General features: G+C 39.7%; 1 protein-coding gene across 1 annotated transcript; it reads left to right on the forward strand.

Moving 5' to 3' along the window:
• The first annotated feature begins 858 nt into the window (after nt 1-858).
• fam32a (family with sequence similarity 32 member A) lies at nt 859-10,093 on the forward strand. The gene is made up of 4 exons (XM_059991692.1): nt 859-1,172; nt 4,662-4,812; nt 6,384-6,437; nt 9,931-10,093. Exons 1-4 carry the CDS (start codon nt 1,102-1,104, stop codon nt 9,997-9,999), a joined length of 345 nt encoding a protein of 114 aa, XP_059847675.1. The 5' UTR covers nt 859-1,101; the 3' UTR covers nt 10,000-10,093.
• The last annotated feature ends 3,694 nt before the right edge of the window (nt 10,094-13,787 follow it).

Genomic DNA, 13,787 nt, shown 5'->3' on the forward strand with positions numbered 1-13,787 from the left:
TTGTCAAAATGAATCCAAACTCAGGTTGGAGGAACAACACCTTATATATCGGCTGGGTAGCCTCCAACCTGATGGCATGAACATCGACTTCTCTAACTTCCGTTAATGCCCCTCCTCCCCTTCTTACCCCAATCCCTGACATATTTAGTCGTTTGCCCGTTCTCCATCTCCCTCTGGTGTTCTCCCCCTCTTTCTTTCTCCCGAGGCCTCCCATCCCATGCTCCTTTCCCTTCTCCAGCTCTGTATCACTTTCGCCAATCACCTTTCCAGCTCTTAGCTTCATCCCAACCCCTCCAGTCTTCTCCTATCATTTCGGATTTCCCCCACACCCCACTACTTTCAAATCCCTTACTATCTTTCCTTTTGGTTAGTCCTGGTGGAGGGTCTCGGCCCGAAACGTCGACAGCGCTTCTCCCTATAGATGCTGCCTGGCCTGCTGTGTTCCACCAGCATTTTGTGTGTGTTGCTTGAATTTCCAGCATCTGCAGATTTCCTCGTGTTGACATGTAATCATTTGCTAAGACAGATTGCTGATTTTACTTTACCAATAATTTTCTAAATAGCCTTTGTCAATCTAACCGGGTGAAGTTTTTTGTCACAATTTGACATCAAAGCAATTATTATCCCGAAATCAGCATCAACTTCTACCCCAGTCCCAATGCCCTTCAGCGGGTGACTCTCCTCGTCCAATCCCGTCTATCTTACCCCCGCCAAACTCCATTCTATACCTTCACTTCAGCCACCTAACTCTCCTACCATAGGCTCCTCTCCGTTACAAATGAAATAGCGAGTGTCTGTTCAGGTGCTCGTTGTATACAGAACGCCCGGCGCATGATTGCCAATTAGCGGGACAGTCCTGAACTGTTAAAGGGGCTGTGCAGGTGTCGATACTCCGGAGAGTTAGAGCAGCCCACGGCCTTTGACAATATCACGGAGCAATCATAATTTTAGGAACCTCTTCACAAGTAACAGAAAACACCTTCATTCGGGATTTGCAAGCAGGTTTATCAAGGCGGGGACTATCACAATGCTTGAATTTCCAGATTTGCCCGAGCCTGGCCAGGTGCCGCCGGAAGTGTTGTGGGCGGGCTCGGGCTGAAGATGGCCGAGTACCAGGCCGTGCAACGCGGCGCTCTCCGGCTGAAAGGCGTCGCTGATCTCGGTGTTAAGAAGTAAGGAACCGGTACTGGGATCTGGTACGGGCGGGGGGTCATCGGGCCTAAGGTCGAGCTCTTCCCCCAGGAAAAGCGGCGGAGGGCCTTTGCCCGGGCATCGGTAGCTGGTTCCGGAGCGGGCCGGCTGGTTGTCTGGAAACCCGCGGGCCCGACCTGGGAGGTATGGTACTGTCAGAGTGTTGGCTCGCTGACCTGAGAGGGCAGGTGGGCTGCCTAGTACAACAAGGACAACATCCTGAAGACTACAACGATTCTGGCTGGAAATGTAACCCAAGTGCGTGAGCCGTGTCCGCAGGCTCGCCGGGTATCAGAGGATCTTGCTCGTCTCTCAGTTGTGAAGATTGAAGTACTTTAAACTCAGCCACTGAAACTTACTTTAAACGGGCTTGTATTTATTAAACGCAAGGTTTTCTTTCATTATAGAGGAATTTAACCTGGGGGGGGGGGTTATATGAGAGGCAGGGTTTGAGGGTCGGCACAACATTGTGGGCCGAAGGGGCTGTAATGTGCTGTACTATTATATCTATGATTCTATGACCCCAAAACTGCTGAAGTGAAAAGAGATGGTAAAACTGGATCAGATCAGTTCCTATATTTTCCAGCACAACTATAGGTGGTTAAATTCGGCTGTTGGATTCCTAAGCTTAGTCAGAATGAACAATCAGAACCTCACAGAAGATTTGGGATTTTTCGTGCTTCAGTATTACTCTAAGTGTGTGAGTTCTTAATTTGGCTAATCCTGCAAAAGATGTGCTCAGTTTTCCACCTAGTGTTGGTCATATTTGATAATACTGATATGATGAACATAAGGTGTGGGAAATATTCAGGTTGGCCTCATCAATGGAGGTTAAACACTATACGTGAATATCTTCAAATAATGAACGTTTTAGAGAATGTGCAGCCTTTGTAATATAGCATGGATACTTTTAAATAACACTAGATAACAAATTTTTTAAAAGTATTGCTTCTAAAGTATTTTTATGACAGTCTGCTTGAAGCTGAACCCAAATATAATTTCAGACTACTTGTGTCATGTAGGAATTTAGAGAAACAGGAAATTAGCTTTTATTGAACATAGTGTTTAATTGTATGACAGTGCTGATGCTTTACAATAGTTCAAATAAGCTAAAAAGCATTTGGTGATTTTCATTTGTACTCTTCTCTGAGGCTTCTTGCTTAAGTGTCCAACAATAATCAGCCAGCATTGATGGATTCCAGTCGCCCTGATACTGTTTCTCCACGACCACGATATCCTGATTAAACCTTTCACCATGCTTGTCACTGACAGCACCAAGATTTGCAGGAAGGCGTCTAAGTGGGAGTGCAGAAATAAATCTTTAGTAGCATGTTGCACTACATAGTTTTGTATGTTTGAAGCATGTTATCAGTCAGCTGCATGTGGTTTGGTGCTCTGTCATTGTCATGAAAATTTTCAACAACATCTTTTAATGCCTTCCATGTGATTTTCTCAGGTTGCACTGTAAGTTCTTTGAATTGCCTGTCTTCGACCTGCTTGATTTGTGAACCAACAAAAATGCCTTCCTTAATCTTGGCATCAGTTATTCTGGGAAGCATCTGTCTCAAATATCAAAATCCTTCATGGAAATGTATAGCTTTTCTGAAACCACATCAGCCCTAGGCATTGCTGGACAAGATAGAAAACTCTTCAGCTTACATTGTGGGCAACATTTTAATTGGCTTGCATCATGAATTGAAATAACAAAAATAGGCAATTCCAAAAAATGGTGTATGTGAGGGAAATTTCGGTTCAGCCCAAAATCCATAAGATGCATCCAAAAGTATTCAAGAAGCAAATATTTTGTTGTCGAGTGTACCTGCTCTTTCTTCATGCATTAATGTCCTTGCTTAACGTGCTGTATAACTCAACCCTTACCTGGTCTGTCAGTGATTAGGAAGTTTCAAGTGCATTCTGTAGAAGGACTTCGGAGAGCATAGGTTGTTATAACACTTGTTTACAGTTTTGTGTTTAATATGACAATATGCTGAATGCATGAACTGGTTAACAGAATGTGACTGATTGGGATGAAGAATTCTATCTCCCTCTTTGGTTCAGTTGCTCGCATTGTTGGTTCCAAACAGAAGGTTCTTGACGCCAATTCAGTACAATACAGCTGGAAATGATGAATACTGGTCCTACCTAACATTTTGCATTGGTTTTAGGAGATTCTATGTCACTTAGCTTGAAGAACAACTTAGTCCAAGTGTTTTAGAAAATAATTATTTTTTCACTTTAAAGTGTTTGATCACTGTCATATTACTGCTGGTGGGAGCATATTATATGCAAATGAAATGCTTTATACTACTATAAAGTATCCCAGAATATGAATGTGCTCTGGGACAACGTGAAGAGGATGGAAGACACTTTGTAAATGTAAATCTCCCTCAAAGGTTCAGTGAGTTAGTCTTGACCTCTGATGGTAGCTGTGTGGGGATGATACATTCTACCAGTTACTATGTTGGTTTTCTCTGGGTATCCAGTTTCTTCCTGAAGATTGAAGATGTTCGGTAGGTTAATTAGCCTATAGTGAATGCAAAATCTGAGGGTGGGGAGCAAGGGGGCTGATGGGAGAATAGGTTTCTGGTACAATTATTGGGGGAATTGGATTGTTGTTGTCAGACGACATGGACAATGGATTGAAGAACCTCATTTCATAAGGAAATATGGAGCATGGTTAGCTTTTTATTCAATGTAGTCAGAGGTCTAAAAAATGAGTGATTAAGTGAAAGGTTGGGTACCAAAGATAAAGAAATATGAGAGAGAGGAAAATAGATTAGGAAGAAGACCACAAAGTTCAAATTTTAATAATTTGTAAATCTCTGACTATTAAATGTGAAGAGATTAATTTCTATACGGTACATAACCTTGTTTCTGAAAAAATTCCTCAGCAATGGTTAATATTTCAGAGGACATTTCTTCTGAAATTATGACAGATTGTCATAATTATCACAAATTGTCACAAATTATGTCAGATTTAGTGTAAATATATTGCATGCAGTTCTTGCGTTCTGATGGTGAACCCAAAGCTAGGTATGGCCCTCCCCCACCAAAGCTCATGGTGATGTACTGCAGCATTTATTTACTCCACTTTGCTCCTTTCTGTTACTTTATCATTTTTTCTTACAAAATTTGTGCTATTCTGCTCTCATTTTGAAACTGTATCCAAAAAGAGTATCCAAAAAAAAATATATATATATATAATTTCTGTGCACCCACAGACCCATTCTAATTCTCTTCTCCCCAGTAAACCCATCACGCTCACCCTTGTCCATCCCTACCACCCTGGTAAACCCATTCCTTCCCGCTACCTATTTTGGACCTACTGCTTCATCCATCTCTGCCCGTTCTTCTTTTTCTTACATTGTGATCACATTGTTCTCCAATTGTCCCTGCTCCTCCTTCTGATGGATTCTAGAACAAATACTGAAATGGAAGTCTTCTGTGCTTGCTTTTTAAAAAAAAAACAGGAAGAAAAAGAAAAATAAGGAAACCAAGAAAATGCTGGAACAGATCACCTCAAACAAGCAGCAACATGAAGATGGTGGAGAAAGTAAACGAGCGTCTATAGACAAGAGGACTCCAGCACAAAAGGCATTTGACAAGATGCAGGAGAAACGAGTAAGCTGTTAAACGTAGTGAATGAAAAGAGAGACCCTATAAGTAGTGCAGATCCACAGAGAGTAGATACCCTTAAAGAGAAAAATAAGAACAAAAGCATGTTAACTTTTGTGTATCTGTTCTGTGTCAGAGCTGGAAATTTTGAGCATAACCCAAAAAAATGCACAAAGTGCTGGAGAAACTCAGCAGTTCAGGCACTCCTGATGAAGGGTCTCAGCCCAAAATGTCAGCTGTTCTTTACCATTTGTAGATGCTGCCTGATCTGCTGAGTTCCTCCAGCATTTTGTCAATATTGCTCAAGATTTCCAGCATTTGCAGAACCTCATGTATCGCAGAGCTGAAAGTGATAGGATTATGAACTAAGTACAGTGGATGGGAGAAGTAACAGGAATGAGATTGTATGAATAACAGAGGAAGATTTTACAATAGTCATTTGTGTGATGCTCTTCTCATGAAGAAAGAAAAAAACACATTATTCGGGGTAGTGTGTTGTCATAGAAAGGGCAACACAGTGGCACTGCTGATAAAGCAACTGCCTCATGGCTCTAACAACCTGGTGTTCCATCCTGGCCTAGGCAGCTGACTGCAGAGCTTGCCTGTTCCCCTGAATGCTCAGGTTTTCTTCTACTTTACAAAGACATTGGGCTGATGGGTTGGTTGCTCCTGGTGTATAGCTGGGTAATACAATCTGGGGCAAATTTATGGGAATGTGGGAAGAATAAAATGGGATTAGCGTACTTGAATGTCTTATATTGGGAGTAGGCTTGATAAACCAAAAGCCTTGTTTCTGTAATATCACTGATGTTTCTATTTTAATAGTCAATCTGCAGGCAGTTGCAATCTGAAGCAAAGGAGGAGAATCTTATTGAAGAGATAGGATAGAATAACATTCATTGTCTCTCACTAGAGACAAGAACATGCGTATTACTTGATCAGTTCATTTTGGCCTTGAACTCCTGATTTGCTGTGCTATATAGGAGCAGTTGAGGCCATCAATTAATCACCCATGATTAAATTGAATGGTATGCCAGGTTTAGAGCCAGTTGGCCTACTGCTCCTGTTTTCTTGTATTCATTGATACGATAGAGATTTCTGGTTAGAGAAAGAAGAAATGACTGAGTAATGTTTAAAATTGAGCAGAAAAATATCAAATGTGAAGTAGAAAAAGTTCATACACAGAAGCACACCCTGTATGCATACATAAATGCTTCAGTGCAGAAATGATAAAAGTTAAATAGGAAAAATGGAAATGTGGATAAGTACTAATATTATGGTTGCCTTTTTGCTGTCTACTAAACAGATATCTTGCAGTCTTTATCCAGTTTGATATTACCCTGTTAGCTCATTCAAAGTCTTTGCTTAAAAGTTTTGCAGAAAATTTATTCAGTACTGAACTACTCAATATCACACACCCTTCCTCTCCCCTTTTCTCAATGTTGTTTGCTTTATGGGATTTACTGTTAGATGTATCCTCACACCTCCAAGTAATTTTGTAAAGCTTGTGGCCAACTTTATTTAACTTTCTTCCTACTTTTTTTAAAAGCAATTTCCTGATTTTTTTTTTCATGCAGCAAATTGAAAGGATCCTAAAGAAGGCATCAAAAACCCACAAACAGAGTGTTGAGGTAAGCTTATTTAAAGAGCTTAAAATAAGTGTTTTTTTAAATGTGAAATTGAGAAATTCATTTTAATTTTATTTTTAATTCACTGGGAATGACTGAGATTTATTTTGTCTCTCCTTTAAGCAGAGAAGTTATTTCTGGATCTAGAATTGGGAATTAAATCAGTGCAGGTGAGGGAAATGTGCATCAGGAAATATCTAGGCAATAGTGATCACAGCATACCAAGTTTTAAAATAATATTTGAGTAGGACATGCAGTGCCTTGAAAAAGTATTAAACTATGTTCACATCTTACTGTCATTTTCTAAATTTAAAATGTATTGAAGTAGGATTGAGCTAATCTAAAAAACATAGTACATCATGTCAAATTAAAAGAAAAATTCCAAAACTTGTCAACAATTTACTAAAAATTAAAAACCAAAACTGAGGCTGATAAAGTATTCATCCCTTTTGAGATTACTAAGCTAACTTTCCTCGGGTGCAATGTACTGTATGACCTTAACAGTTCACCCAATTTTTTGACGTAGAAAATTGGAGGATCACCTGTGAATTGGTGAATTCATGAGAATAAATCCCTCTCTCAGTAACGTCCATCAGTATGGTAGATTTTAAGCAGACCAAACCAAAAGGAAGACAAAAGAGCATTCAAGACAAGTCACGGAAATGATAACAGAGAAGCACAGATCTGGGGAAGGGTACAAAGCCTTCTCAAAGGCACTGAGCATACCTTGGAGCTCAGTGCAGAACATGGTGGAAAATGTAGGTGGGGGGGGGGGGATGAAATCAGAACCACACTGTCTAGGTCAGGCTGCCCCTCTAAACCTAGTCACCAAAGAAGAATGGCGCTTATACTGTGTGCTATCTGTCATTCACAGTGAGCTGCAATTGGAGATGAAGTTCATTGCTCCATAATCTCCAGGCCTTGCACAAAAAGGGTATTTATTGATTTATTGGAAGAGTGGCAAGGAAGAAGCCCTGGCTAAAAAAAAAAATAATCTTGTCAGTAAAGACTTTGCAAAACATCACTTAGAAGATACTGAAATAAATGTGGAAGTAAGTCTCATGAGACTAAGGTGGAACTGTTTAGCCTCAATTCTAAGCAGTATATGTGGCATGAATCTGATACTACAAATCACCCAGAGAACACCATCCCTATGTGAAGTGTGGTGGAGGTAGCATCATGTTATGGGGATGCTTTTCAGCAGCAGGGGCTGGACATTTGGTCAGGATTAATGAGAAGATGACTGTTGCTAAATATAGAGAGATCCTGGATTTAAAAACCTGCTAGCCTCTATCAGAAAGCTTAAAATGGGGAGGAAGTTTGTCTTTCTGGAAGACAATGACCCAAAGCACACTAGCAGAGCAACTATGGAGAGGCTTCAAATAAAGAAAATTGATGTCCTTGAGTAGCCCAGTCAGAGTTCTGCCCTTAACCTGATCAAGTATCATTGCAAAACCTCAAGATTGCTGTCCATTGACACTCCCCAACTAACCTGGCACAGCTTAAGTAATTTTGCAAGGAAGAATGGGCAAATCTTGCTCCATCACATTTAGTAAAACCAATGGAGACTTGTTGTCTTGCAGTACCTGAATCAAAAAAGACTACTGATTCTAATAGCTGTGAGGTGGTTCAACTAAGTATTGAGCAAAGGGTGGGGGGGGGGGGGGGGAAAGAGGTGAATATTTTGCATTGCAGACATTTTGGTTTTTAGTTTTTCATGCTTTATAATTCTTCTTTGGGTTCTACTGTGGGGGGAAAATTGATTCGCAAATAAAAATTCACAGTTAAACTGATCAAGATCCTTGCTTATAATACACATTTATGTGAACAAAGCGTTGGGGCTGGATACTTTTACAAGGCACTGTAATTGAGACAGCGGTCAATGTACATGATTGGTCGATGAAAATGAACAAGAAAATTGAATAGGTAGAATGGGTATTATAATTTAGATTAAGGAGGAATGTGTTCTGCTTAAAAATGTGGAGAGCAATGAAACAAATTGGATGAATTAAGAAATACATTAGTCATAAATGAAACTAAAGAAATATGTATTAAGAGCAAAGGACTAGGGGCTGAGAAAAACGTTTAAAATTACTTCAAAGGTGCAGGGAAATTGAATTTAAATGATCAAGGAACACAGAGGAAATAAGTATTCTGTAGTTAAACAAATTAACATTCAGAGCAGTGATAGTTTATGAATTTTGTCTTCAACCTCTATAATACTTGTGTAGCTAGAAAAATTGTAAAATAAAGCCCTGTTCCTCAGTGGTATATTGGTCATTTTGAACTACATTGGTGTTTGCAATAACTTTTTTTATAAATGATTTTCTGCATTCGTCAAGTTTTTATAATTGCTCCTCTCCAATTCCCTTGGAAAAGTGGTGTTGAGGTACCAACTTGAAATGCTTCAGCCCACATAAAGAAGGTAATCCCAGTGTTGCTGTTGGGTTTCCACGGAGCTGAACTGTGAAGAAACGGTGATATATTTCCAAGTTGAAATGATGTAGGACTTATAGGGAATCTTGAAGTTGAACGTTAGTTTGAGTTTGCAGGATAATACCAGGCCAGATAAAGACAGTAAACCAATTGTTTGCTTAAGATATAAAACCCTATAAAAGGAAGTTTGAAACTTTCCTTGGTATGTTATGAAATTGCTGCTTCCTCTTCTGCTAAAATGCAATTTCAGTCACTCTTAAAATGTCAAACCAGTTGTTTATATCTTGTGACTGTTTAATGGTCATGCCTAAGTTTTTGACTATGCATCAAGATTGGCAGCATTAGCAACATAGTACTAATGGGATGGCATGTATATTAGTTAGACTGCTATTTTGCAGGTGGTGTTGCTTGTAACCCAGGACACCATAAAATCCAGAAATGCACCCACCCCCACCGGCGTATGTTTTTGCCAATGAGGAATGAGCATGTTATTTTGGATGAAGGGTCGATGTTGTGGATTAATGCAGTGGTGATGACCTTCTGGGTGTGGGTACAGTCTGGACAAATGAACAGGACACTCTAAACTGTAACTTAAATATTATGGTTTAAATCTCCCTAGCTGCTGCCACAGTGAGCCTCGTCTTGATCTGACATCTTTGTTACTTGTGTGTAGTCACTTTCAATTGTGGTCTAGTGTTTCCAACCCAAGGCTGGCCATGAGTTACAATTATCTTTAGCTCAATTATTGTTTAAATTAGATATATGTAGCAAATAGTGTTGCAAATTATACCTGCAGAAATAGAGCTGTATAGTTGTACAGTGTAGGCAATTTGTGGCCCACATAGACGTAACAAAAAAACTTAACTTGAAGGAGATGGTTTTTTTTTAAAAAATGCCCGCCCTGCAATACATCCTGCCTGCAGCATTCCTTTTGCACCTCACATTTTGCTCAAATGTCCATGCCACATCCCTCTACTGCTGCCTTCTGAGCTTGATTCATTGATGACGAAGTACTTCCCGCTGGTCAAAATGCTGATCTGTAACTTTGCCTCTCTTGCAGGAGTTTAACCGACACTTGGATACCTTGACGGAACATTACGATATTCCTAAAGTCAGCTGGACTAAATGAGATGTTTGCAGCTTTGGACAGCATTTTTATTGGGGTTCCTCTTTATTATTTTCAGTGTTCTTTATATCTGTAATAAACACAATAGATTGTCACAGTTCCTATGTTAACTTGCAAGACAAGAAGAGACCTGCATCTTAAGTGATGGATACACCAGTGTCATATGACTTTGTAAAAACACAGTGCCTCACTGAAGTATTCAGCCACCAACCCTTTGTTCACATAATTGAATATTACAACCAGGGATTTTGATCAATTTAACTGAAAGTTTTTATTTGTGAATCACATGTTCTTTTTACAATAGAGCCCAAAAAACAGTGACAATTGTAAAGCATGAAAAGCTTAAAAATTCAAAAACTGAAATGTTAGCTGTTCAAAAGTATTTCTTCCCCCCCCCCCCCCCCCCCCCCCACTTTGCTCAGTACTTAGTTGAACCATCTCTTACAGCTATTGCAACCAGTATTGCAACTTTTGGATAAGTCTCTATTAGCTTTGCACAGTGGAATTGAGCAAGATATGCCCATTCCTCTTTGCAAAATTGCTCAAGCTACGGCTGGTTAGTTGGAGAGTGGCAATGGATAGCATCTTGAGGTCTTGCCAGAGATGTTCGATTGGGTTAAGGTCAGGACTCTGAGCCACTCAAGGACATTAAGAGTTCTTTGGGTTATTGTCCTGCTGAAAGATGAACTTCCTCCCCAGTTAAGGTCTGTATTTAACATCATTCTTCACCCTTAAAGCTCTTCTAGAAATACCTTTTTGTGGGTCAATGAACTTCATCTCCATTTGCAGCCACTGACTTCCTCTGCTCACTCAGGGTGACTGTTGGTGTCACGGTAGCCTCTCTTACAAGTGCCATTCTTCTCCGGTGACTACATTTAGAGGGTTGGCCTGACCTAGGCTATGGGGACTGGATACTTTTTCAAGGCACTGTAATTTTTCTGGCTGACCTTGCTTCTGAAATGATTTGTTTTTAACTTTAGAGAAAGATAATAAATAACTTATTAATCGACTTTGCAAAGATAAATACAGAAAATGGCAGCCTGTTATGTGACCTTGAGAGTAAGTTTTTTTTACCCTGTATGTGGTTTTATCTCAGCTATTATTTTTCATTTAACATCTGCTTAGTTTTAGATCTTGGTCCACAAACAGCAATAGTGTTATAACACAACACAATAGTGTTATAACTTGAATCTTGTTAGTCTGCCTGTAGTACACTTTACAGTGAGGCTTTGTGGCAGCAGTTTTCCTCTATATACGGTCCAAAGCTGAACTCATTTTGAAATGGGCTTTATTTTAAATGTGACCAGGTAAGTATATCAGAAGAAGAGAGAAATATCCAGAAAGGAAGAGGCAAAATTTTACAAGTGACTTTGCAAAGGAACTGCATCTTCCATTGTTGGGAGTAGAGTTCTGACAGATGTTTGGCTGTTGAGTTAATAGGATGTAAGCTATATTTTGTGAGTCTTGGAGGTGAGAAGGTTATGCATGTGAATATCCAGTTCATCACTTAATTGCATTTTTGTGCATCATGTTTGGCTACATTAACAGTGACAGCACCCAGTTTCAACATGTGGGATGTTCTGAGTTCTATGTTATGAAAGCCTTTTGTTTTGCCCAATGTGTAATTTGCTTTTTTGTTATTCTGTGATTCCTTTTGGGGAGGCAGTTCTGTTGTGGCCATGAGATACAAGGTTGAGAAGAATTCTTCATGAATTTGAATTTCACTATTCAGCTGCCATCTTTTTTTCTGGTTACCTCAGGAGATCTTTGGGCTTCTTGCTTTGTGCCTCACTGCAATAGTACCTTTTTTTATAATAATTTGAGACTCTTAATTATTCTAGCATTTCACAGATAAATCATTAAAAAAAATCTTCTCCATAGGCACATTCATCTCACCTGGATTTTTTTAAATGCTTCTTCATTACTCTTGCCTACCTTGCTCTAAAATGCACCAACTATTCTAGTGGCTGTGAGCAGAATAGCTTTGGGTTGGTTCTCTGCAAATGGTTCATTAGCAATCTTGCTAGAAAATTGTGGGTTGTCATTCACAGAACAGAAACTTGAGCACAAAATCTGGACAGTTTGATGTTCCACTATTGGAGATACAGTTTCTGGATGAGACCGCAAATGTCTGTCTTTTTTGTTCAATGTCACAAACTAGGTAATTATTTTAATGTTTCTAGGAATTTTGTGTGAGTAAGTAGTTACTTTGTATCTCCATCTGAATGTAGAATCATTTTTAAAAGCTCTTTAGCTGTAAAGAGCATTGGGATATCCTCAAATTAAAGTTAATCTGAGGATATGGTAAAAGCAGAATGAGTGAATAGACTGAGACTAGAACTGGCACTTGATGGTGCAAAGAAACAATGATTGAGCCTCCACAGCCTGCTGGGATAGTAATCTCCGTCACAGGCTGTGCGCTTAGTTGCCTTTTCTGCTCACTTTCAACTCATGACAGTGGCTGAGCACAGCTCCAGTGCTGACGGCACCACTGCCACAGGCCGAGTCAAAGCTGACAAATTAGCATGTAGGACAAAGTCTGGAAATCCGGCTGAGTGGTGCCACAACATCAACCTCTTACTCAGCAAGACTAAGAAGCTGATTATTGACTTCTGGAGGAGGAAGCTGGAGGTATGTGAGCCAGAGGAATCAGGAGAAGCATGCCAGCAACTTTAAACTCCTCGGTGTCATTATTTCAGAGGACCTGTCCTGCCCCCAGCACACATCCAATTATGAAGAAAGCAAGGCAGCACCCTTATTTCCTTAGAAGATTCTCTAAAACTTTGACAAATGTGAGGTGGAGAGTATACTGACTGGCTGTATTACTGCCTGGAATGGAAACACCAATGCCCTTGAATGGAAATTCCTACAAAAGGTAGTGCATATGGCCCAGTCCATCACAGGTAAAGTCCTCCTCACCACTGAGCACAGCTACACGGAGCATTGTCAAAGGAAAGCAGTGTCCATCAGCAACCCCCACCCCCAGGGTCATGTTCTCTTACCACTGTTGCCATCAGGACTCAAATCAGGTTCAGGAACAGTTATTACCCCTCAGCCATGAGGCTCTTGAACCTGAGGGGATAAATTCATTCAACTTCACTTGCCTCGTCACTGAACTATTCCTACAAACTATGGACTTGCTTTCAAGATTTCTTCATCTTGTGTTCTTGATAGTTATTGCTTTCTTTTTGTTGTATAGTTTGTGTTTTGCACACTAGCTGTCTGCCCTGTTGGTGCAGTCTTTCATTAATTTCTATTATGGTTATTGGATTTATTGAATATGTGTATGGTGACATATACAGTATTTATTTTGAACTTTGAATTCCAAAGGTTCACTGCTCTCAAGAAAAATGTTATCATCTTAGACTCTGATCCTTTGTTTGAGACTGTTCGCACAAGACAAATATTACCTCTGTGTCAACCCGACTAAACCCCCTAAGCACTTCACAATCAGGTTTAATATCACTGGCATGGGTCGTAAGATTTGTTGTTTTATGGCAACAGTAAATTGCAATATGTTATAATAAAACTAGCTATAATATGTTACAATAAGTACATTAGGTTTCAGACACCTAGTGCAGGTAATGGACAGCCTTCATGCAATGCTTCATACAGCCTCCAAATAAGTCATTTTCATTGTAATATTGAAGATGATTGTTGATATCTTATAATTCTTAGTTCCTAACTTGTTGAAGGACTGAAATAGTTTCATTTTCAATCCCAGCCTTTTCTGGCTTCTCTAATCCTGAATGCTTGAAAATGCAGTGAACAAAACAGTTCTGAAATGTCTT

Source organism: Hypanus sabinus, chromosome 16, assembly GCF_030144855.1.
Source record: "Hypanus sabinus isolate sHypSab1 chromosome 16, sHypSab1.hap1, whole genome shotgun sequence".
In the NCBI taxonomy this organism is placed as follows: domain Eukaryota; kingdom Metazoa; phylum Chordata; class Chondrichthyes; order Myliobatiformes; family Dasyatidae; genus Hypanus; species Hypanus sabinus.

What these genes read in the sequence shown, in the direction of transcription:
- fam32a (XM_059991692.1), top strand. Translation starts at nt 1,102, where the DNA reads ATGGCCGAGTACCAGGCCGTGCAACGCGGCGCTCTCCGGCTGAAAGGC. An exon ending in GCTGATCTCGGTGTTAAGAA is followed by an intron (nt 1,173 to 4,661) that starts GTAAGGAACCGG and finishes AAAAAAAAACAG; the next exon opens with GAAGAAAAAGAAAAATAAGG. An exon ending in ACAAGATGCAGGAGAAACGA is followed by an intron (nt 4,813 to 6,383) that starts GTAAGCTGTTAA and finishes TTTTTCATGCAG; the next exon opens with CAAATTGAAAGGATCCTAAA.